Source organism: Peromyscus maniculatus, chromosome 17 (genome assembly GCF_049852395.1).
Source record: "Peromyscus maniculatus bairdii isolate BWxNUB_F1_BW_parent chromosome 17, HU_Pman_BW_mat_3.1, whole genome shotgun sequence".
In the NCBI taxonomy this organism is placed as follows: domain Eukaryota; kingdom Metazoa; phylum Chordata; class Mammalia; order Rodentia; family Cricetidae; genus Peromyscus; species Peromyscus maniculatus.
In genome coordinates, this window is record NC_134868.1 from 65,779,160 (window position 1) to 65,802,016 (window position 22,857).

The 22,857-nt window shown below is 37.0% G+C and overlaps 1 protein-coding gene across 1 annotated transcript in view; it reads left to right on the forward strand.

Moving 5' to 3' along the window:
• Shcbp1 (SHC binding and spindle associated 1) overlaps nucleotides 1-20,490 on the forward strand; it is a 40,413-nt gene extending 19,923 nt beyond the window's left edge. Inside the window, exons 6-13 of the mRNA XM_006988330.4 lie at nucleotides 3,263-3,496; nucleotides 3,603-3,771; nucleotides 4,063-4,183; nucleotides 14,265-14,396; nucleotides 15,748-15,866; nucleotides 18,161-18,247; nucleotides 18,573-18,714; nucleotides 20,019-20,490. Coding sequence (XP_006988392.2) covers nucleotides 3,263-3,496; nucleotides 3,603-3,771; nucleotides 4,063-4,183; nucleotides 14,265-14,396; nucleotides 15,748-15,866; nucleotides 18,161-18,247; nucleotides 18,573-18,714; nucleotides 20,019-20,332 — 1,318 coding nt within the window. The 3' untranslated portion in view covers nucleotides 20,333-20,490. The remainder of the gene's footprint in view (nucleotides 1-3,262; nucleotides 3,497-3,602; nucleotides 3,772-4,062; nucleotides 4,184-14,264; nucleotides 14,397-15,747; nucleotides 15,867-18,160; nucleotides 18,248-18,572; nucleotides 18,715-20,018) is intronic.
• The last annotated feature ends 2,367 nt before the right edge of the window (nucleotides 20,491-22,857 follow it).

A 22,857-nucleotide genomic window follows, 5' to 3' on the forward strand; every position in this document is an offset into this window, starting at 1 on the left:
ACAGCAATAGTTAATTTTTATAGGTGTGAAATTTAATTATAGGTAAATGTCATATGTATCTGGTATATTTGATCTTTACCTACAGAAAAAATATGTTCTGATTTGACAGTCTTCCATATGCTAACAATGATTAATTAATATGGTATCATACATTTCACTGGCAAATGTGAGAACCTAAGGGAGATTATTTTTGTTGTTGTAATGGAGAAGAAAGGAAAATGGTCTGATAGAAATGTTGGCAGATGGGAAAAGTTCCCTGTGCTGATAGAAGAGTTGTCAACAGGCAACATTTAAAAGTGATCAAACCATATTGTTTTGATTTTTATTATGTGTATTTTTCCTTTCTAATTCAAAACACACTATAACAAAATGTAGGAGGCAGAAATATGACTGTTGGTGTATTATTTTCAAACTTTGAAGTGTCAGTATAAAAAATGTGCTAATTAACATGGTTGCAGAAATGTTAAGAGACTGCTTTTAAAATTGAGTCTGGTCTTCACAGCTTGACCTGATGCATCTGTCAATGATGGTCCCTGGTTTCTTGTTTGGAAAGTGGACTTGCAGATTATCTTTAGATGCATATGGGTTAACTAAAGCACCAAATCCACACTTTCTAGTGTCTTCTAATATTTGAAAAGCCTGAAAATTTATTTTCTTTAAAATGTTAAGTATTCGCTATAGTTTGATATGTTTGCTTAGGGTATGTTTTTCTTCTCCCATCTTATTCAGAGCATTACTAATTTAAAACAGCAAAACTTCTACAAAACAAAACATTTAAGGCATTATTTCTCAACATTCACTATGTATTAGTTTCTGTAGAGAACTTTAGAAAGTACATCTGTGTTTAAGAGAGCTATTTAATTGGTCTGATTGGGAGTCTGGACATTTACATTTTTAGATGCTACCCAGGTGAGTATAATATTAAAAAGCTCTTGTTTGAGTCATAACTAGTTAGTACACTTTTAATTGAGAAATAAAATGATTATTTAAAAATTATATATAATTATATATAATGAGAGTAATATTGTACTTAAGTTCCATATAGATCCTCTCTTTTTTTCATTAATTTTTACCCACTAGCTTAGTCATGTCATTTTACTGCATGCATTTTTTTAAGATTATTTATTATGTATACAGTGTTCTGTCTGCATGCCTACCTGCACTCCAGAAGAGAGCATCAGATCTCATTATAGATGGTTGCGAGCTGCCATTGGGTTTTTGGGAATTGAACTCAGGAAGAACCGCCTCTCTGAGTCATCTCTCTAGCCCCTGCAGTCTTTTTCATCTAACTCTTTCCTTTGGTTAGTTGAGCCAGAGGTAACTAACCAAAGAAAAGATAGAAGGTCTATCTTGTTTACTGTCTCAAAGAACCAATTCTTGATTCATTTATTCTTTGTAATGTTTTCTTTTTTTCTATATCATTAATTGTTGCTTTAATTTTTGTTATTTTTCTAATTTCTTGAATTGCATTGTTAAGTCATTTATTTGTACTCTTCCTGGTTTTTTTAATGTAGGTCCTTGGGGCTATGAACGTCACTCGTAGAACTGCTTATAATGTGTCTCAGAGGTTTTGTTATGTTTCTCTTTTGTTTTTATTTAGTTTCAGGAATATTTTGATTTATTTGACCCACTTGCCATTCAGTAATAAGTTGTTTAACTTCTCTGAGTTTATACACTAGTTTGCTAGAGTCTTGTGTCAATTTTATATTTAAATATTCAGATAGGCTACAAGGGATTTTTTTATTTTAAATTTTTTCTGTATTTGTTAAGGTTTGTTATTGCTGTATATGAATTCTTTTAGGCCATTTGGAATCATGGAATGTTTTTGTTTTGTTTTAATCATTCAACTATGTCAGATATTTTTTTCTGGGTACAGTAGTCTTGAGTTGGCAGTTGTAGTCTTTTATAACTTAGAGTGTATTGCTCTTGGCTCTTATGGTTTTCAGAGACTCCATTGATAAATCAGGTGTTATTCTAGTGGACTTTCTTTTATATGTAACTTGTATCTTCTTTCTTCTAGCTTTTAATATTTTCTTTGTCTTGTATAGTGTTTTGGCTATGATATGATGTGGAGTGTTTAATTTTCTGGTTTTGAGTAGTTGGTGTTCTTTGAGTATGTCTTTCCTTAGCTTGAGAAAGTTTTCTTCTATGATGTTGTTAAAGATCTGGTCCATGACATTGCCTCCTAATTCTTGGTCTTCTATGCCTATAATTTCAAGATTTAATGGTATCCCACATTTCTGGTTTTTTCCTATCCTTTGACTAAAATAATAATTTCTTAGCTTATTTTTTTCTAGAACCTCTGCTGTATCTTGCTATTATATTTTCTGTTTGATTCATTTTACTTGTAAGGCTTTGCTCTGAGTTCTCTAATTGGAATACTGAGTTTTTCCATTCCATCCTCATTTTGACTTGTATTCTTTTAAATGTTTCTATCTCTTTATTGAATTTAGTTTTCAAATCTCAAATTATCTTCATTCAGCTGTGTATTTTTTCTTGTACATTACTCAAGTATTTATTATTTTCTTCTCAGAGATCAATGTTTGTGTATTTACATTTTTGCATAGTTTGTGATTGTTCTTTTAAAGTCTGTGACCTGAGGTTCATCTAGCACATTCTCATTAGAGAACACTTCTATAGGACTAAGTTTGATGGGAGGCATGCTATTTTATTTTGGGCTTTCATATTGTTTTGGTTTTTATGATTTGACCTGAGCATGTGGACTTCTTTCTTTGGTTGTGTGACTGGTGTGCAAACCTGCCCCTCTTTAGATTAGGCCAATGCAGGCCATGTGTCCGTAGAGCAAGGCCAGGTATAATAAGTAGGTGATCTGTTGAATTGGACCAGGGAAAGATAGCTCCTAAACTACAGGTCTATAGCTAGTCCAAGAAAGGAGGTTTACGAATGTTGAAAGTTCATGAGCACAACTCTATAATTAGGATTACAGATTTGCAGATGGCAGGGTGGGGTGGGGTAAAGACTAATTTAAGGCCAGGGAAAGGTAATAAGAGATTTACTCCGGAAAGGTGGCTTACTCACAGGCCAACAGATCAAGAACAAAGCTTGTAAGTTTGCAGATGGCTGATGGGTAGGGGGAAGAATAGAAAAGTAAGAAGTGACCCAGGAATGGTGGCTTGCAGACAAAGAGAGTGCTAAAAATGATGGTAAAATAAGCTGAGTCTTTGAGGACTAAATCAAATCTTAATGATAGGAAAATGTCCTAGAAAAGGGAATGGATTTTAATTTGCTTTTAAACTTTCAGGTATTATGATATACTTGAAGATCGAGTTCCCTCAGGACTTATTGTTGACTACCACAATCTGTTGTCTCAATGTGAAGAGAGTTACAGAAAATTTTTAAATCTGAGAAGCAGTTTGTCAAATTGTAATTCTGATTCTGAGCAGGAAAATATCTCCATGGTGGAAGGGTTAAATTTGTATTCAGAGATTGAACAGTTGAAACAGAAGTTAAAACTCATCGAGAATCCTTTGTTGAGGTATGTGTCTTGTTGTTCTTAATTATTTAGCATATCTTACTAGCTATCTTAGTGAGAAGTGATGGTTCTTGTTTTCTTGTTTTGTTTTTGTTTGTTTGTTTTAAAGATATGTTTTTGGTTATCAGAAGAACTCTAATATCCAAGCCAAGGGCACTCGTCAAAATGGCCAGAAGGTCACCCATGTGGTTTCCTCCACCATGAAGACAGGTCTGCTGCGGTCTCTATTCAGGGACAGGTTTTGTGAGGAGTCTTGCAAAGAAGAAACAGAAATTCAGGTAAAAAGAAATTTTTGCTCTAAGTGACTGCTTTTGATTAACTCCAAATTTTCACCAATTCTACAAAGTGTTTACAGAAAGTTTCTGGAGTTGGTTTTCTATGAGATCCAAATAGTAAGAGCACTGTTCTTTTTCAGTGATAGCAATGCAAAAGCACATACTAGGCTAAGTGCACTATTAGAAAGATAGATAAAAACAAAGTTGGGTTCATTTTCAAATGGGACATGAAGGCCCTTGGAGTGATACCTAAGTGGCTTTGGGGATGTATATTTACAATATGTTGTTTTCTAGTTCCATAGTGATCTGTTGTCTGCTATAAATGCCTGCCATGAGGGTGACACTGTTATTATTTGTCCTGGCCATTATGTGGTTCATGGCACCTGCTCCATAGCTGACTCCATTGAGTTAGAAGGTGAGTATGGAAGATCATAACCAAACTTTTATTCATAGTAAGTAAACAGTAAATTAGTGATCTTGACTAACTCCAAAATTCAACCCATCTGATTTCAAGTGAGGTGCTTTGACACATTAATGATTTTTTTTTTTTCATTTTTCAAGATAGGGTTTCTCCCTATAGTTTTGGTGCCTGTCTTGAATCTCGCTCTGTAGACCAGGCTGGCCTCAAACTCACAGAGATCCACCTGGCTCTGCCTCCCGGGTGCTGGAATTAAAGGTGTGTGCCACCACCACCCAGCTCACATTAAGGATATTTAAATTGTAAAAGAAATTGACCCAGTGTTAGAACAGTTTGAATCATAAGTGTTTGTAGCAGTATATTGATAAGATTTTTATAGATGCACATTAAAAACAAAGACTATTAGTAACAAGTATAGGTTCTAGAAAATTGGTAGTTTATAGAAAGGAAATCTATTTCTAGAACAGAAGTGTGTGGGTGTGTGTGAATTTGTTAATTATCTTACAAAGTAGCAGGTTTCCTTGTGACGTTTTCATATTTACCCTCGCCACAACCTCTGCCTGTCACTGCCTCCTTGCTTCCCTATCCCTGCTTTAACCCTTTGATTCCCAGTACTCCCTTTCTACTTTCATATCACGAGTTCTGTTATTTCTCGCACCCCTCCCTTCATGATATATACTATATCCCCTCTCATCTAAATACAAATACATTAAAAATTAGAAGCTAAGATACACATACAAGAGAGAAAATGAGATGTTTGTCTTTCTGAATCTGGATTACCTCACTTAATATTTTCTGCTTCATTTACCTGTGAACTTTATAATTTCATATCTTCTTTTTTAGAACTGAATTGTATATATGTACCACAATATAAATATTGTGTATATAAACCACAATATCATTATCAGTTGATGGATATCTAGTCTTTTTTTTTTTTCATTATGAATGGAACGGCAATAAATATGGATAAACAAGTATCTCTTTAGTAGGTTTGAAGAGTTCTCTGAGTGTTTGTCCAGGAGTGGTATAGCAGGGTCATATGTTAGTTCTATTTTTAGTATCTTGAGAAATTTCCACACTGATTTCCATAGTCCATATTACATTCCTACTAATAGTGAATAAGAATTTTTCTTTCTCCTCATCTTCACCAACATTTGTTGGCATTCATTTTCTTTTCTTTTCTTTTTTTTTTTCTTTCTTTTTTTTTTTTTTTTTTTTTTTTTTTTTTTTTTTTTTTTGGTGGGGGGTGGTTTTTTGTTTTGTTTTGTTTTTGTTTTTCAATACAGGGTTTCTCTGTGTGACAGTCCTGGCTGTCTTGGAACTCACTCTACAGACCAGGCTGAGATCCACCTGCCTCTGCCTCCTGAGTGCTAGGATTAAAGGTGTGCGCCACCACTGCCCAGCGTAATTCATTGTCTTAATGATGGTTGACTATGATGAGATGAAATCTCAGGGTTGCTTTAATTTGCATTTCCATAATGACTAAAATGTTAAATACTTTAAAGATATTCATTGGCCATTCGCACCTCTTCTTTGGACGTTCTCTATTCAATTCCATGGCCTGCTTTTTCATTGGGTTGCTTGTTTTGTTTTAGTATTTTGAGGGTTTTTTTTTTAAAATATCATATATATTAACCATCTTTTGAATATATAGCTGGAAAATATTTTCTCCCATTCTGAAGAGTACATTTTCCCTCCATTAACAAGACCTTTGCTGTATGGAAGCTTAATTTCATGAGGGCAGTTATTGTTTATTAGTCTTATCTCCTTGAATACTTGGAATACTTACCTATGCATAGTTCTTGAAGTCTTCCCTGTGTATTTCTCTAACACTTTCAGAGTTTTAGGCCTTATGTTTTGATCTTTAATCCCTGTCCAAGATGAGGAGTAAGCATCTAATTTCATTCTTCTACATGCATATGTCTTTTTCCAAGCATACTTGTTAAAGAAACTGTCTTTTCTACAATGAATATTTTTGGCATCTTTGCTAAAAATCAAGTGGCTGTAGCTGCATGGGTTTATATCTGGATCTTATCTACCATGCTGTTTTTGGTAAATGGTGATACTTTTTTTTAAATTCATTATTGCTTTGGCTTTATTAGGACTCTTTAAAAAAAAGTTGCTTATTTATTTTCCTTCTTGTTTGACAATTTCATATACGTACACACTGCGTTATGATTTTATTCAACCTCTCTCATTACCTTCTGTCATCTCCTTTTCCATCCGAACTTCTTCCTACATAGCACCTAATGGTTACACCATTACAGAAAATGATAAGACATACACACACCCCAGCAATCATTACCAGTCATTGGCTCTCAGGAAGGAATGAAGTTTCATGGATACCTCATCTATCCAAGATAAGCTGAAGAGCTCAGTCTTGTATAAGCATGTAAAAATGCTCTTTGTTTATGGTTGCAGTGGCCATGTCATATATGGATGACAGCAGTTCATGATACTCTTTCCAATCTTCTATTAAATTGTTTGGTGCCCTGACTTCTGTGATGGTTCCTGATCCTTGGATGGTGGTTGTTGTAGCAGATGATGATTTAAATGTCACTTAGCAGTCACATATTCTTAACACTTTGACCAGATATATATCTCCCTCTCTGCAAAGGGTAACATCATGTTTGGAAAGTAGTTTGACAGCATGTTCAAATATGGAGACGGGTAGTATTCTCTTCCTTTCAGCCCATGAGCTTCTCAGCCATAGGTTTATAGTACCAGCTATGAAATATATCTAAAGGAGTAGGCCCCATATCCATTCACACAGCAGTTAGCTATTACCAAGATAGTCATGCTACCATTGTATCAGTGAGCATATTCTGTCTGGCAGGTGTGTGTTATCGCAAGCATGTTCCACAGTTGGGTGAGACTATTGTTAAGATTTTTCCCTTAGCATCCTGGATAGCACCTCCTGGTCCTGTGAACCCTAGCCAGCAGAGAGGGAGTTCTGCATGGTTGTATATCATTTTCTCTGTGTCCTATAACAAAAGTATGTTACCCTCACGTTCTGGTGGGTGACCGAGAGCAATGACAATAGCCTGTGTTCTTTTTGGGACTTCTGAGACGTTTCTGGTCAACAAGTCACAGGACAGTATACCACCTCTGGTACTGGGCTCTTGTTTAAAAGCATATGACTTTTTTTTTTTTTCCCCTAGAGCTGAGGACCGAACCCAGGGCCTTGTGCTTGCCTGCAAGTGCTCTACCACTGAGCTAAATCCCCAACCCCAAAGCTTATAACTTCTGTGAGGACCATTATCCATACATGAAGAGTACTTCCATTGCAAGCCTTTTTTAGTTTAAATTCTTTAGCTTTTTTTTTAACTTTATAAAGTACTGTTTCTATATAACTTTTCCTATCTTTCCAGCACTCCATATCCACCCCTAGCTCCCCGACTTTTATGTCCCTGTGTTTTACTACCTCTTCCCTCAGTGTTTGTCTGCCCATGGCATCTTTCTTGACACTATAGAGAATTAAATTTTAATTTAAAAAAATCTAAATTTTGAAGCTATGTATACAAGAAAGAAAATATGGGTTTTCCTTTCTGGGCCTAGGTTACTCAGTGTAATACTTTCCAGTTCTGTAGCACGAATCCTAATTGGTCTTAATAATAAAAACCTGGAGCCAAATATCAGGGTAAACACTGAAAGACCAGTAAAGGAACCAACCACTAGACTTCTTATCTCTACCGAATCCTCAGCCTGAAAAGGTTGAGCTCCTCTCTCCAACCCACCTTATCATCACTTCCTGTTTCCTCCTCTTAAGTGCTGGGATTAAAGGTATGTGCCACCACTGCCTGGCCTCTAGTGGCTAGCTATGCACTCTGATCTCCAGGCAAGCTTTATTTGTGTATACACAAACAAAATATCACCACATTTCCCCTTTTTTGTCTAAAATAAAAAAGAAGGTGATAACTAATATAAGATTATAAATTATATACAATAAATATGACTGTATACAGTATATACAGTCAATAAATACAGCAACACTATCTAGTCTATAAACAATTGACAAATGCACAGAAAAATACTCCATATCTATCCTGTCTTGTTGAGTCCAGAATTCATAATGTAGATGTAATTGTCTTATTAAATAAGAAACACAGAGCCAATACAGAGATGAGAGCCAAGAGGTCAGAGCAATAGCTAAGAGCTAAAAACCTTACCCTTCACTGTCGCTGTTGTCCTACCTCTCCGAAAGAGACCTACTTCCTATGTTTCTGTCTTTTTTATAGAGTTTCTGTTCTGCCTTCTCATTGGTTGTAAACCCAACCACATGACCTCCTAGTCACTGCCTGTCTGTATAGACCTCCAGGTCTTCTATGGTTGGTATTGAGATTAAAGGCTTATGTCTCCAATCCTGGTGGTATCCTTGAACACACAGAGATCTACCTAGCTTTGCCTACCAAATGCTGGGATTAAAGGCATGCACCACCACCGCCCAGCTTTCGCTATGGCTTGCTAATAGCTCTGACCCCCAGGCAACTTTATTTATTAACATACAAATCACATTTGATTTACAAATATCACCATATTTCCCCTTTTCTATTTTAATAAAAAGAAAAAAGGAAAAAAGTTGTAACTAATGTAAGAAAAACTATATACAAAAGTACAATAACTATATACCATATATACAAGCAATAAATACCTAAACAATGTCTAGTACATTTGTATTTGACAAATTCAAAGAAAATAATTCCATTATCTATCCTATTTTGGTAAGTCCAAAATGTACCTAATTCACTTTCTATCCTAACTAATCTTCAACTATAACTAACTAATCTTCAACTATAACTAACTAATCTTCAACTCCCTCAGAGATCCAAGAAGGAAATAATATTAGCTAACAAAAAATAAAAACAGGAAGTGCATGCAAGCAACTTCCAAAAAATTGTGAGTTGACAGAAACAGCCAGCTGCCTGGACAGTCACCTGAGGTTTCTCCGCAGTGTTGGGGCATCATCTTCAGCCTATAGGCTTAGCGTATCTGACAGACTAATTTGTAAGTAGGATGTACACAAGGTCAACAGTTCAACCTCACATTGGGTGAGAGCAGTCCTAATTCACTTTCTAACCTAACTTGCATTACCAAAATTATCTTTTAATGTCTCTCAACCTTATATACTTTACACATCTCTAGTGATTTTCTTTGCTGAATCTGGTAACAAGGATAATTATAACTATAGCTATAAAGACTTCAACTCCATCAGAGACCCAAGAAGGAAATAATATTACCTGAGTAAACAGGAAGTACAAGCATGCAACTTCCAAAAAATGTGAGAAATGACAGAAACATCTGGCTGCCTGGACAGTCAGTCACCCACAGTTCCTCTGCAATGTTGGGGCATCCATCTTCGGCCTACAAGCTAAGAATATCTGACAGACTTTTCTGTGAAGCAGGATATTCCAAAGGGCTGTCCTACCTTACCTTGGCAAAGTTTAGCAGGCCTTGCTTTTGTGTCCTTGTCCCATTTGGACAGCATACTGTCAACAGTTGAGGCAAGGGCATTTTCTTGCCCAGTGGCTAACTTACCACAAAGAAAGTAAACTCCATATGTAGTTTCTTCAATGCCCATCATCTTCTCTGAAGTAAATTTGTGCTGCCAGGAGCAGATATGTCTCATTGTTATTTAAAAAAAAAAAAAAAGGAACCTATGTTATTAAAATATCTTAAATACCATAGTCAGTAGCTCTCTGAAGTGTTTGATGTCTACCTAAAGTATATCTCTTTGACCTTGAAAACATACCTGATATGACTACAAGTTCAATTGTAATAGGTGACTAGTTACTAACCTGCATTTCCTTATTATCCTAAATAGTTGGTAATAATAACTTTCTAGGACTAGGAATTCGCATGACATTGATAAATGAGCTGTATAGGTATAATACCTTCAACAAGATTAGAAACGTGTACAGTATGCTCTAACAAAAATAATCTTAATTTTGTATCATATATAAAAATCCATATCAATGTAAAATATTTAAGTCTATTAGTTGCTTTTTTGGTTTAAAAGTAGATTCTATAATCTATCCTTATCATATCTATAGCTCCCTTTTTTCTTTTCAAAACAAGAACTCTCAATCTAATGTCCTTTGTTCAGCTTTTTTTCTGACCATTACCAATAACAACTTGTAACCAACCACTCTAAACAATGACAAATATCCATAACCCACTGAATGACCAAAAGCCACCCACCCCATCTCTTATGAATGTGGGCATCATGTTCTTAAGTTTACTTCCTGCTGTCTGGGGGCAAAGGCATCTTTAGGGGATCCTGAAAAGAAAAATTTGAGTTAATTTCAAGTCCTAGGAGAGGTAGCTGTATCATTTGTTGTCCAGTTTTTCATAATGGGAAAGTGCAGGTCTTATCTCAAGTTCTGGCTAGAGTAGTCTGTGAGGCTGGATCATCTCAGCTAGCCACCTCAAGATTATCCTGAGCAGTTTGTTGTCCAAAGCTGATCTTTGGGTGGTATTTGTCAGCTTAGTAACATTATCATAATACAGATGGAATCCTCATTGTGGGACCCCGTCATCCTTTTGGAGACTTCAAAGGTCACTGTTAGGCATGTTCATGGTTCACTGCTGAAAACTTAAACATTTTAAATGTCATATGCAGACATTTATTTATTTACCAAAAAGGTTAAAGGATTGATGTTTGTTGTATACATCCAGAGTACAAAAAACTTAATTCCTAGTTACCTAATAGAGACTCAAACTCAAAATCATGTACAGGAAGCTAGATGAAACCTTTTTCTAGAATTACTTAGTACTCCATGTGACCATTAATATCATGACAAAAAAAAAGTTTAAAATATATATAATTAATCTTATAGATTTTGAGAAAATAATCATACCTTACAAAAAAAGTTTTAAAGAGTCAAAATGAAACCAAAAGATTGTGAGATTAGTGGCAATAAAATAGTCCCTTAATTTTTGTTTTTCTTCTATCCCTTATCAGGTGACTCTTCTGACATGAGCCTGAAATTTTAGCTTTTACTTTAAGAAGCATTCTTGGGTTTAGAGAAGGAGAGAGTCACACTCATGTCTTTAGAGAACAGCAGAAACAAACATTTAGGAAGAGTTAGGAAATTTCATCCTGTTGAAAATGTGATATATCAATAGGCCAATTTACTCTTTTTCTTGGGACATTTTTTTTCTGGATGATTTGTCCTTTTTCTTCAGATGTCTCATTTGGTCTTCAGATTCTTTAGCTGGATGCCTTTATTTTCCTGAAAAGACAAAATAAAACCCTTCCCCAATCCTAACTTTGGGGAGGTTCCCTTTTGGCAAGTTATATCTGATCAAATGAAAAGCATTTGTTAGTTTTATGAGTTAGTTTAAATTGAATGGTCATGCTGGTTGATGAACTATCACCTCTTCTACTCAAGAGGTCTCTCTTGTTCAAATCTAATCTTTATCAATTTTGATTAATGGTTTCTCCTGAATTTTTTGTTTTATTTCTTAAAGCTTTTCTATCATCCAGAGCAGTATGATTTTTCACAATTGGCTTTAGGTCCTTTAATTGCTCTGGGAAGGAGTTTCCTCCACAATGACAGGAAAGGACTTAACAGAATTTGACATGGGGGCCTATGAGAGACCCCTCAAGGTGTTACCGATGGCAAAGGGTTACCTTGCGTGTCCCTTGTTGATCTACATTTATTAATCCAATGTCTGCCGTTACCACACCTTCTGCATACTCCAGAATCCATGCGTTCTATTGGGATTATTCTTAGAAAACAAAAACATTGTTTCTAGGAATGTTGTGTTTAAAGTCCCTTTTTAGGTGACCTTGTTTACCACAATTGAAACACTTGACATTTCAATTTTTCTTCAAACCTCTGGAAGTCACCTCCTATCCAAGCAGCATCGTGGTCAAGAGATTCAATATTGACTGTATCTCAGATCCATTCCTCCAAGGGTGCTGATCTTGCCTTTAATAGTCTAATTACCCTTTTGCATTGTGCATTAGTGTTTTCAAAAGCCAAAGATTCAATTATTATTTGTCTAGCTTCTGAATTTGGTATCATTCTATTTACTGCTGAAGTCAATCTTTGTAAGAAATAGTGAAATTTTCTTTTGAGCCCTGCATAACTTTAGTAAATGACTCAATTTTCTTTCCTACTTCTTCAATTCTGTCTCAAGCATTCAAGGCTGCTAGGAGGCATGAAGCTAGGGTGTGGTCATTATATAGAGATTGCCTTTCTACATTAATAGCATAATCTCCCTCTCTAAGAAGTTGATCCTGGGAGATTTCAATACCTCTCACCCTACTTCATTGCTCAATAGTTGTAGCCTCATCTTTCCACCAGGTCCTCCACTCTAACTGAGGACCAGGCTTCAAGACTGCTGTGACCAAGTCTCTCCAGTCTTGAGGGATAATTCTATTACAAGTTGATTACAAGTTTAACATCTACTTCACAAAAGGTGAATGCATGCCATATGAGACTATTGCTTCCTTGAATCTCTTCAAATCTAACATTTGCACAGGAGTCCATTCAGATAGTCTTATAGTCTTGAGGATATCTATCATTTGGCAGTTCCTGTAAGGTTACTGGATAAATTAAAGTTGGCTGTTTGAAATCTTAGGCTGTTCCTCCCTAACCTTATAATGCAATGCTGAGATTATTTCTCCTTTAAATTCTTCTGTCTGGGTCTGAATATCTCTATGGTATGTTTTAATAAGTTTTTCTAAAACTTTTATCTCTGTACTGTAGCAGGAATCTTAAAAGTTCTTATTAATAAAATCAAACCCAAGGCCAGTTATTGGGGTCAATGCTGGAAGATCAGAGAGACAGAACAAGCCACAGCTATCTCACCTTGCCAATTCCTCAGCTGGTCCTGTTTCCTCAGACTGGAAGCTTCTGTGTCCTCATCCCAATGGCTCTCAGCTGAACTGCTGCTTAAAAGCCTGAATGCTTAACCAGCCAAATGCTGAACCAGCCAAATACTTCTAGTTTCTGGTCCTCACGCCTTATATATCTTTCTGCTTTCTACCATCACTCTCTGGGATTAAAGGCTGGCTTTCTGGGATTAAAGGCGTGTGTCACCATGCTTGGCTTTTTCCAATGTGGCCTTGAACTCACAGAGATCCAGAGGGATTTCTATCTCTGGAATGCTAGGATTAAAGGTGTGAGTGCCACCATTTTCTAGCCTTTGTATCTAGTGGCTGTCTGTTCTCTGACCCCAGATAAATTTATTAGAGTACACAATATTTTGGGGAACACAATACCACCACACTGTACTCATTAACGAACTTTTTTAATGATAAGATAAAAATGATCAAACAGGTAATTTTTATAATTGACATTATGTAAATCCCATCTAAATTAATTACCCTCTCATTTAATTGTTCCATTTTCAAACCATCCTGTGTATTATCATATAGAGACCTAAGTCCATTGTAATAGTGTTTCCCATTTTTTAAAGTGGGAAATAGCTCTCTTTTAACTAATTCCTCCCTTTAATAATTCCCAATTTTCTCACCAGATCTACTGGTGATAATGATTCGGTTATGAGGCTGACTGTTTCTGCATAGAACAGTAGAAGCCAGAACGGGTTTCAAGGTGGTAGCAGCCCAAGGAAGGGAGTCTGGGGAGAGCCCACAACCCACCAAGAGAGGAGAAGCCAAAGAGCCAGCCATCTGCACAGAGGCACGGGCCAAAGCAGCTAGCTCCTGTGGTTTTCGGGGCCCAAAAGCCTATGGAGTTTGCTGCAGATAGGCTGCAACAGAAGAATCCTAGGTCCACTCAGAGGCTTAGGGGAATACCGCTTGCCTGGAGATCAAAGTGTGGAGCTAGCCATTAGAGGCCAGGCAGTGGTGGCACACACCTTTAATCCCAGCATTTAGGAGGAGGAAACAGGAAGTGTGATAAGGCAGGCTGGAGACAGGAGCACAGGCCCCTTTTCACTCTGAGGATTCCTAGAGGTAAAAATTCTTTCTCATGACTGCTGCTCTGCCTCTCTGAACTTTCAGCTTTCACCCTGATATCTGACTCCAGGTTTTTATTATTAAGACCAATTAGAATTCATGCTACAGACAGTTCTCTTCACGTAAGTGTTTTTCTCTCTTCCTTAGGATATGGTCTACCAGATGATATTGTCATAGAAAAGAGGGGCAAAGGAGATACTTTTGTGGATTGCACGGGTATGGATGTTAAAATTTCAAGCATAAAATTTATCCAGCATGATTCTATAGAAGGAATCTTAGGTAAGTATCTGGATATTTGATGTATTTGTTTTGAGCTTTGAGAGAAAAATTGGCTTTCATGGAAGATAAAATTTAATACTACTTGGATATATGGAGGGCTGGTTAATACTTTATGTGCATATCATGAAAATTTAGGAATCCTCATAGTGAAAAATAACTCAGTTTATTCTTGAAAACTTATTCATTTCTTTTCTATTAATGTTTTCTTGTTGTGGTTTGGTTTGATTATTGAGACAGCCTATCACTCTGAACCTAGCCATCATGGCAAATGGCAGCCCTGCCTCAGCCTCCTGAGCCCTGGGTTTATAGGCATGTTTCACTACACCTAATACTAGTATAATAGTTTTAAAGTTGAAGACCCTTTTTTGGACATGTTTCCTAGTAGTAGGTAATTAGATTACTGAGGCTCTATCCTCAGGAATGGATTGGTACAGGTCTTGTAGGAGCAGATTAGTTCCCCTGAGAGTATGTTCTTATAAGAATGAACATGGTGACTCTGTTCTTCCTTGCTGGTACACGTACCCCTTCTATATGTAGCTCCTCTCTACATTGTGACATATGTAGGGAGGTCTTATCAGATACCATGCTATTCTGAGTTTACACACCTACAATTGTGGTGAGGAATTTTGTTATAGATACACCAAAAAGACCAAAACATTGTTCTAGTATTTGTTTTATAGGAAATGTAGCCACCTGTTTTCAAGATCCTTTTTCTTTTTCCAAGGTACCCAGCAAAGCTGTTTGTTGATATATAAAGACCAGTGTGGTAGTTTGAATGATAATGGATCTCATTGGCTATTTGAATGCTTGGTTCCCAGTTAGTGAACTATTGGGAAGGCTTAGGGATGTGATCTTTTTGGAGAGTGTTTTATTGGGGTGGACTTCAAGGTTTCAAAAGCCCACATCAGGCTGAGTCTCACTCTGCCTGCTTTCTACCTGTTGATCAGGATCTAAAATTCTCAGCACTTCTCCAGCACCACACCTCCCTGTGTGCCGCCTGATGATCATGTACTTAACCCTCTAAAACTGTGAAGCAAGCCCCTGATTAAATGCTTTTTCTTATTTCTCTTTTAAGAGTTGCCTTGGTCATGATGCAGCAATAGAACAGTGACCAAAACAGCAGATTAAGTTTAAATAGGCTGAATACACAACAAGATGGGTTAAGCACATAGTCTTAAATGATCTCAGCACCTGTTATTAACTTGGCTGGAAAGTTCATCAAAACTTTAGTTTTTTGGGGGGGTCAAGAGATATTTTTATAAAGAGTTATCACAACATCTAATGTTAGCTGTAAGCTGTTTCTGATACTGATATATCACTTAAAGTAATTGAATGAATATTTTTGTTACAGTCATTCACCATGGCAAGACCACACTGGAAAACTGTGTACTGCAATGTGAAACTACAGGAGTCACAGTACGCACATCAGCAGAACTTTTCATGAAGAACTCAGATGTATATGGTGCCAAGGTATTGCTTTGTCTTTGGAAAGAAGTAATTAGGGTGTTTAAGTTCAAAATAAATAAAACAAACAAGATACCAATAGTTGTAAATCTATTATTTCTTCAAGGAAATTCAGACATTAGTAATCTCCTAGTCACCTCAAATTTAGGAAGTCATTAAACATAAGACCTCTGTAGCATTTTATAAACAAGGCATTGGAAGAGAAAATGATTGTCTAACTTTCCCTATGATGACCTTAAGAAGTATAGACCCCTGGGCTCGTAAAATGGCTCAGCGGTTAAGAGCACTGGCTATTCTTCCAGAGGTCCCGAGTTCAATTCCCAGCAACCACATGGTGGCTCACAACCATCTATAATGAGATCTGATGCCCTCTTCTAGCCTACAGGCAAAACATACAGACAGAATACTGTATACATAAGAAGTAAATAAATCTTTTTTTTAAAAAAAAGAAAGAAAGAAAGAAATATAGACCCTTAAGATTATACCCTGGTGAGACTGGAGAGGTAGCCCAATGGCTAAGAACTAATATATTGCTCTTGGAGAGGACCCAGGTTCAGTTCCCAACACTCATGTCAGTAGACTAACAACTATTTGTAACTCCTACTCCAAAGGATCTGACACCCTTTTTGTGGACTCTGGGCATCTATACTCACATGTGCACATTCCTACACAGATATGTGTGTGTGTGTGTGTGTGTGTGTGTGTGTGTGTGTGTGTGTGTGTGTGTGTGTGTAAATACTTTTAATATTTTTAAAAGATCATAACTTTATAAATATTCTAACAATTGAAGCTGTTACTCTAAGTGCTTGAGAATTTCATTCATGCATATATACACCTTTTCCCTCTTCTCCATTTCCTCCCCTACCTCTTTATCACTTTCCCCTCCCAACTTCATGTGCTCTTTTTTTTAAACCTTTGTCCATTTATTGCTGCCCAGATGTGCATGGGTTGAGGTCCATGTGATGGATTGACTGAGAATGAGCCACCGTAGGCTTTGTTGAGAGTCATTTTGAATAACTACATCTTTCAACAAAATTGTTAAATAAATTTATTGATGTAATCAGAAAATTGATTTGTCTATAATGAAAATGTGTGATAAGCATTAAGTGTGGCACTCTTTACTCCTTGTAATGTACATCTTTTTTTTTTTTTTTTTTTTTTTTTTTTTTTTGGTTTTTCGAGACAGGGTTTCTCTGTGTAGCTTTGCGCCTTTCCTGGAACTCACTTGGTAGCCCAGGCTGGCCTCGAACTCACAGAGATCCGCCTGGCTCTGCCTCCCGAGTGCTGGGATTAAAGGCGTGCGCCACCACCGCCCGGCCAATGTACATCTTTATAAGTGTTTGTGTGTGTGATTTTTATATGTGCTACTGTTTGTCTCTGTGGTGTGATGTGTGGATATGTGTGTGTAGGGATATGTGTGCTCATGTACTCATGCATATATAAGACAGGTTGATGTTGAATCTCTTCCTCGATCACTTCTATATTATTTATTTTTGAGGTAATGTCTCTCAGTGAATCTGGAGCTCGGTTAGTCTGGCTCGGCAGTGATCCTCCTGTCTCTGTCCTTACAGCACTGGAGTTACAGGTTCACACGATTGTGCCTGGATTTTTATGTATGTGTTTGAGATCCAAACATTTCATGCTTATGTTGCAAGCATTTTAGTAAATGAACCTTTTTTTTTTTTTTTTTTTCAGTTTCATGAATGTGATTTTTGAAAGTGCTTAGTTATCAAAAGTTGCTCATCATTGGAGTATTGCTTGGTACCCCAATATTGCTTGGTGGCAATATGGATTAGAACTGCCTAATAAAGGCCAGCAAAATGGCTCAGTGGATTAGATGCTTGCTACTAAACCTGAAAACCTGAGTTTGGTCCCTGAGAACCAAAATGGGAGAAGGGGAGAACCAACTCCTACAAATTGTCTTATGATTTCCACAGGTACACCATGGCATGTATACACACATACACACACACACACACACACACACACACACACACACACACACACACACTGTAATATTAATAAACCTTTATAATTGTGTCTTTTTAAATATTTTATTTGCATATATGTGACTGTTTTGCCTGCTTGTATGTCTGTGCACCACATGTATTCCTGGTGCTCATGGAGGGAGGCCAGAAAGAGGGTGTAAGATCCCCTGGAATTGGACTTGTGAGCCACCATATAGGTGCTAGGAATTAAACCCTGGGTCCTTTGGAAGAGCAGCTAGTGCTCTTAACTGCTAAGCCATCTCTCTAGCCCCTATTCTTAACTTTTTAAAGCTGGTACCTCATATTTTTTAGGGTGCTGGTATAGAAATATATCCTGGGAGTAAGTGTACCCTGACTGACAATGGGATCCATCACTGCAAGGAAGGGATCCTTATTAAGGTGAGCATTAACTGAAACATTTTTTCTAAAAGTTAGAATGATTTCACCTAAAAAGTTATGTATATGTCTCATGTTGTGTTTTGTTATTTTGTTTTGTAAAGTATAAACAGTACATAAACTTTAAGAACATTAATAGTAATTAAAGTCTTGTATCTTTAGATCCTCAGAAATAACAGCAACACTTACTTTGAACTCAGTACTACAACTTACTAATAAGCATAGCTTTTGTACTTTCCTTTTTAGAAATAGTGTGGGGAAAGGCAGAGAATTTATGAAACTTGTTCAATATGACAGTTCCTTAACATACTTGTTTTCGATGTTACAGGACTTCCTTGATGAACATTATGATATTCCCAAAATTTCTATGATCAATAACGTCATACATAACAATGAAGGTTATGGAGTTGTTTTGGTGAAGCCTACGATTTTCTGTGATCTACAGGAAAAGGCCCAAGATGAAACTAGTGGTATGCTATATTCAGTAATTTAATTAAAATATGTAAATGTACTTATTAATTGAATATAAAACTAGATCTAATTTACTGTATTTCAGCAGTAAATTCTGGTGACAACTTTAGTTTTTCTTCCTCAAAAATGTTGCTGGAGGTCTGGCAATAGAGTTCAACTTGTAGAGTGTTTGCCTAACATACACAAAACTGTAGGTTCAGTCCCAACACTTGGGCATGAGAATTGAAGCTACAGAGAGTCAGAGACCACTTTTCAAAAAAACAAGCAATCAAACAAACATTAAATATGCTTGGTCATAGAGAAAAGCTTTTTAAAATCTAAGTATGAAAGAAACTTTCAAGTTTGACTTGTTGATCTGTTCATTCAGAGCTTTGGTGTAGTTCAGTGAAAGTCCCTTTTTGGCTTCTTGTCAATGTGTGAAATACAGTAGCTTCTGCAGGTATTTGTGAAGGATGAAAATGGGAAAAGAATTTTCCAGGTTGAAAGTTCCTTTTGCCTGAAGTTTATTAGAGTTTGCCTTTGCTTTTTCTTGGTTGAAACTGCCTCCCTGTTACCAGCTTCCTGGCAGTAAAAGTGAGTGCACACAGTGGAAATGTGTGAATTTCAAGTCATTGATGTAAACCACTTTTAAATATCAGACATAAAGAAGTATAAAGTATTGGTGTGCCGATGGAGATTTTGAGGCAGTTTAAAGAATATGCCTTGCCATCATTCAGGGTCCATCCTACTCAGGACTTAGCAGGGTAAAATTGAGATATATGTTGAATAGAATCGTACCTTGAAAGCTCTGGTGGAAGAATCTACTTCCTATTTCTGAGTTCCTCTTCAGCAACCAGCTAGAGGGGGAAAAACTTTTAAATAGCCTTAATTGCATTGCTCGGTGATAATGCAAAATCTTTTTGTCATTTAGTAATCATGTGAGTACCCTCTTGAGGATGGAAATTATGATGGCAGTCAATTAGCTGGTAGAGTGAGAGTTCATTTAAGAAAAGTAGCACTGTTATATTATTCTTTGTCTCCTAGCTCCCAATGCAGAGCTTAGCAGATAGTAAATTTCCAGGAAAATGTCTGTCCAGTGACTAAGATTCTAGGATGAAGAAGATAAACAAAATTTAAAATTGGTGACCCTATTAGTGTCATGAAACTTTTCAAGAAGATTCATTGAGATTCTTATAGTAAAGAATTAATAAAATCCAGTTATAAACTCTTGGCAGAAAATACTTGAGCATAACAGATTGTGTTAGAAATACCCCCTTGTTGGTTTAGACTGTACATTTAACTTCATTATAATTTGTTTCCTCAGACAATACAATTCAGAAAAATAGAGAGGCGGGTGCCACTGAAGGATTAGATCTGGAAGAAATGTTTCAGTGTGTGGCCAGCAAAATGGAGCTTTATGCCACAGCTGAATTTTCTGAACAAGCTAAGGGAAACTGTGAAATTATAAATGAACTGCTTGCTACTTCCATGCAAAAAGGCCGGATGAAGAAACGATTGAGCGAACTTGGGATCATACAAGCTGATGACAACATAATGTCACAGGAGATGTTTATTGAAATTAAGGGAAACCAGTTTAAGTGGAATGGCAAAGGGAGTTTTGGCACATTTCTTTACTAGCTACAATGATATCAGTAGCTCACAAACTATTGCATTTTGAACATATCCTAGCAATCATGCTGCTTATGTACTTTGCTTCCTTTGCTTCCTGTCTGTATATTATGTAATATGTACTTGATTGGACTTGTGTAAAGTGTGTGTTTACTTCTCTCTACATGTATTAGATGCAAAGCACTCCTTTCTAACAAAGCCACAAAGACATAAAATATGGCTGTATGTGTATCTCATTAGTAGAGCATTTGTCTAACATGCCCAGTGCCCAGGCCCCAGGTTTGATACCCAGCATTCCTCCTCACCTCCCTCACAAAAAGAAAGGAAACTAACTGGAGATTTCTTATCTAGAAGAGTATGCTTTCTTAAATGTACAACTCTCCCATATTAAGCCTGAAAATACACTTTAGCATTGAAAATGAAAGAGATGCAAGATGTGAGAACAAGCATCAGTAGATGTCATGTGTACAGTGTTCCTTTGTCTGTTTGAGATAGGGCCCCTACATAGCCATTTCTGTCCAGGAACTCAATGTATAGACCATGCTGGCCTCAAACTCATTGATCCACCTACTTCTGCCTCCTGAGTGCTAGGATTAAAAACACATGTCACCATACCTAGCTTGAATGGGATATATTTTTATATTGAAATGTATTGTCATCAAAACAGAACTAAATAACAGGTTATGGTTATGAAAGAGAAAAGTGTTCAGAGCCAGTATTGAATATGAATGATTAATAAGAAAGCATCTTTCTTTTGCTCTAGTATTCTAATCATCATTCTCTTCTCCTCCTTATGATCTCCCCCCCTCCAACCTTTTCTTTTTAAATCATTATCTCTGCTGGTTCAAAACTATGTAGTCAGGGTTGGGGATTTAGCTCAGTGGTAGAGTGCTTGCCTAGCAAGAGCAAGGCCCTAGGTTCGATCCTCAGCTCAAAAACAAACAAACAAACAAACAAACAAAAAAAACTGTGTAGCCATTAATGTCCTTGATCCTCCCACCTCAGCCTCCCAGACACTAAGACCACTGAGTTGGAGCACTATTCCTTGTTTTGTGTGATTCTGGAAATTAAACTGAGGGCTTTGTGTGTACTGGGCAAGCACTCTACCCAGCAAAATCCTCAGCCGTCTGGTCATTTTTCTTACTCAAACTATCAGTAGATACTTTTTTTTGTATTTAATATAAAAGATTGTGTGTCATTAATTTTTGCTTATTTTTCATGGGGAGATGTGAACAGATCTTTACTACCCCCAGACAGGGCACTGTCAATTGACCAAAGTAATGATTCCACACAAGTCTAGGTTAGTAAGGAGTTAGAGTTGTATAGGTGACCCAAAAGAGCTACACCACTGCACAGTCCCACCCCATTGTGAATGAAAGCTATTTCATGGAGTTCCACCTTCAGGTAATCTACCTCCTGTATATTCTAGCAATACCCCTTTCCCAAAGATCTCTTAGAACTGTGAGACAGGAAAGGTTTGTAAAATCCTAGGTAAGAGTCAGTTGACTCTACCTCTTGTATTAAAGAGTGTTAATAGCACCATTACCATTACCCTAGACTTAACATTGCCATGACTATGGCGCTAAAGTCATCTCTGCATTCTGCTCATCGTGTCAGCATTGTTCCTGGTCTTCCTTCAGTGTTGTCCCCTGAGCTTTGGATGGGATGATATGCTTATGATGCTGTTTTGAGCATTGGGCCCCTTGTCATATTAACAATCACGTATTGGCATTTAACTGGTTATGAGTCTTGATGTAAATAGTTTTTCTCCATAACCAAAATTGATAGCAGCAGTAATAAGTATGCTTAATAACAAATACTTAGAGGGAAGTTACATAGTCACATAACATGTGTTAATAGTATGCTTCATACCATAGTCTTTCCCCACTACCAAATATAAGTTAGTCCCTGTCAAATGGGCCTTAAATCTAGCATTTGTTATTTGATTTTTTTTTTTTTTAATTCTAGCCTTTCTGACTAGGGTAAGATTATCTCAATTTGGTTTTAGTTATGAGTTAGAGTTGGGGTCAGGGGTTCATGATTAAGGTTGCTATGATAAATCACAGCCGATACAACTTACAGAAAAGGATTATTTGGGTTTACTGTTCCAGAGGGATAAGTCCATCATGGCTGGTAGGAAGTCAGCAATCTGCAGGCATGGTAGTAGAAACGAAGTTGAGAGCTCATCTCAGCCACAAGCACAAAAGCTCACACTTCTGCCTGTGCATTTCAGTTTCATTGTCTCATTTAATTTTTGTTCGTAAAACACTTGCCAAGACAGTGAGGGAGGAAAATACCTGACTTGTGAGTGTGTAACCGGAAGACCAAGCCAACAGCAGATGGATGCCAGACAAGCACAGTGCCCCGAACCCTTCCTCCTCAGAGACCTCAAAGATCTCAGCCTTGAAGGGGAGAGGAGATGCCACGGAGGCGAGGCAAATGGAATGTTGGCTTTGAGAGTCATAAGCCAAATGAAAGCAGGCACCAGTGGTAGGAAGTGGAGGAGGGAGGTTAAGACTGCGTTTTAGGCCGGG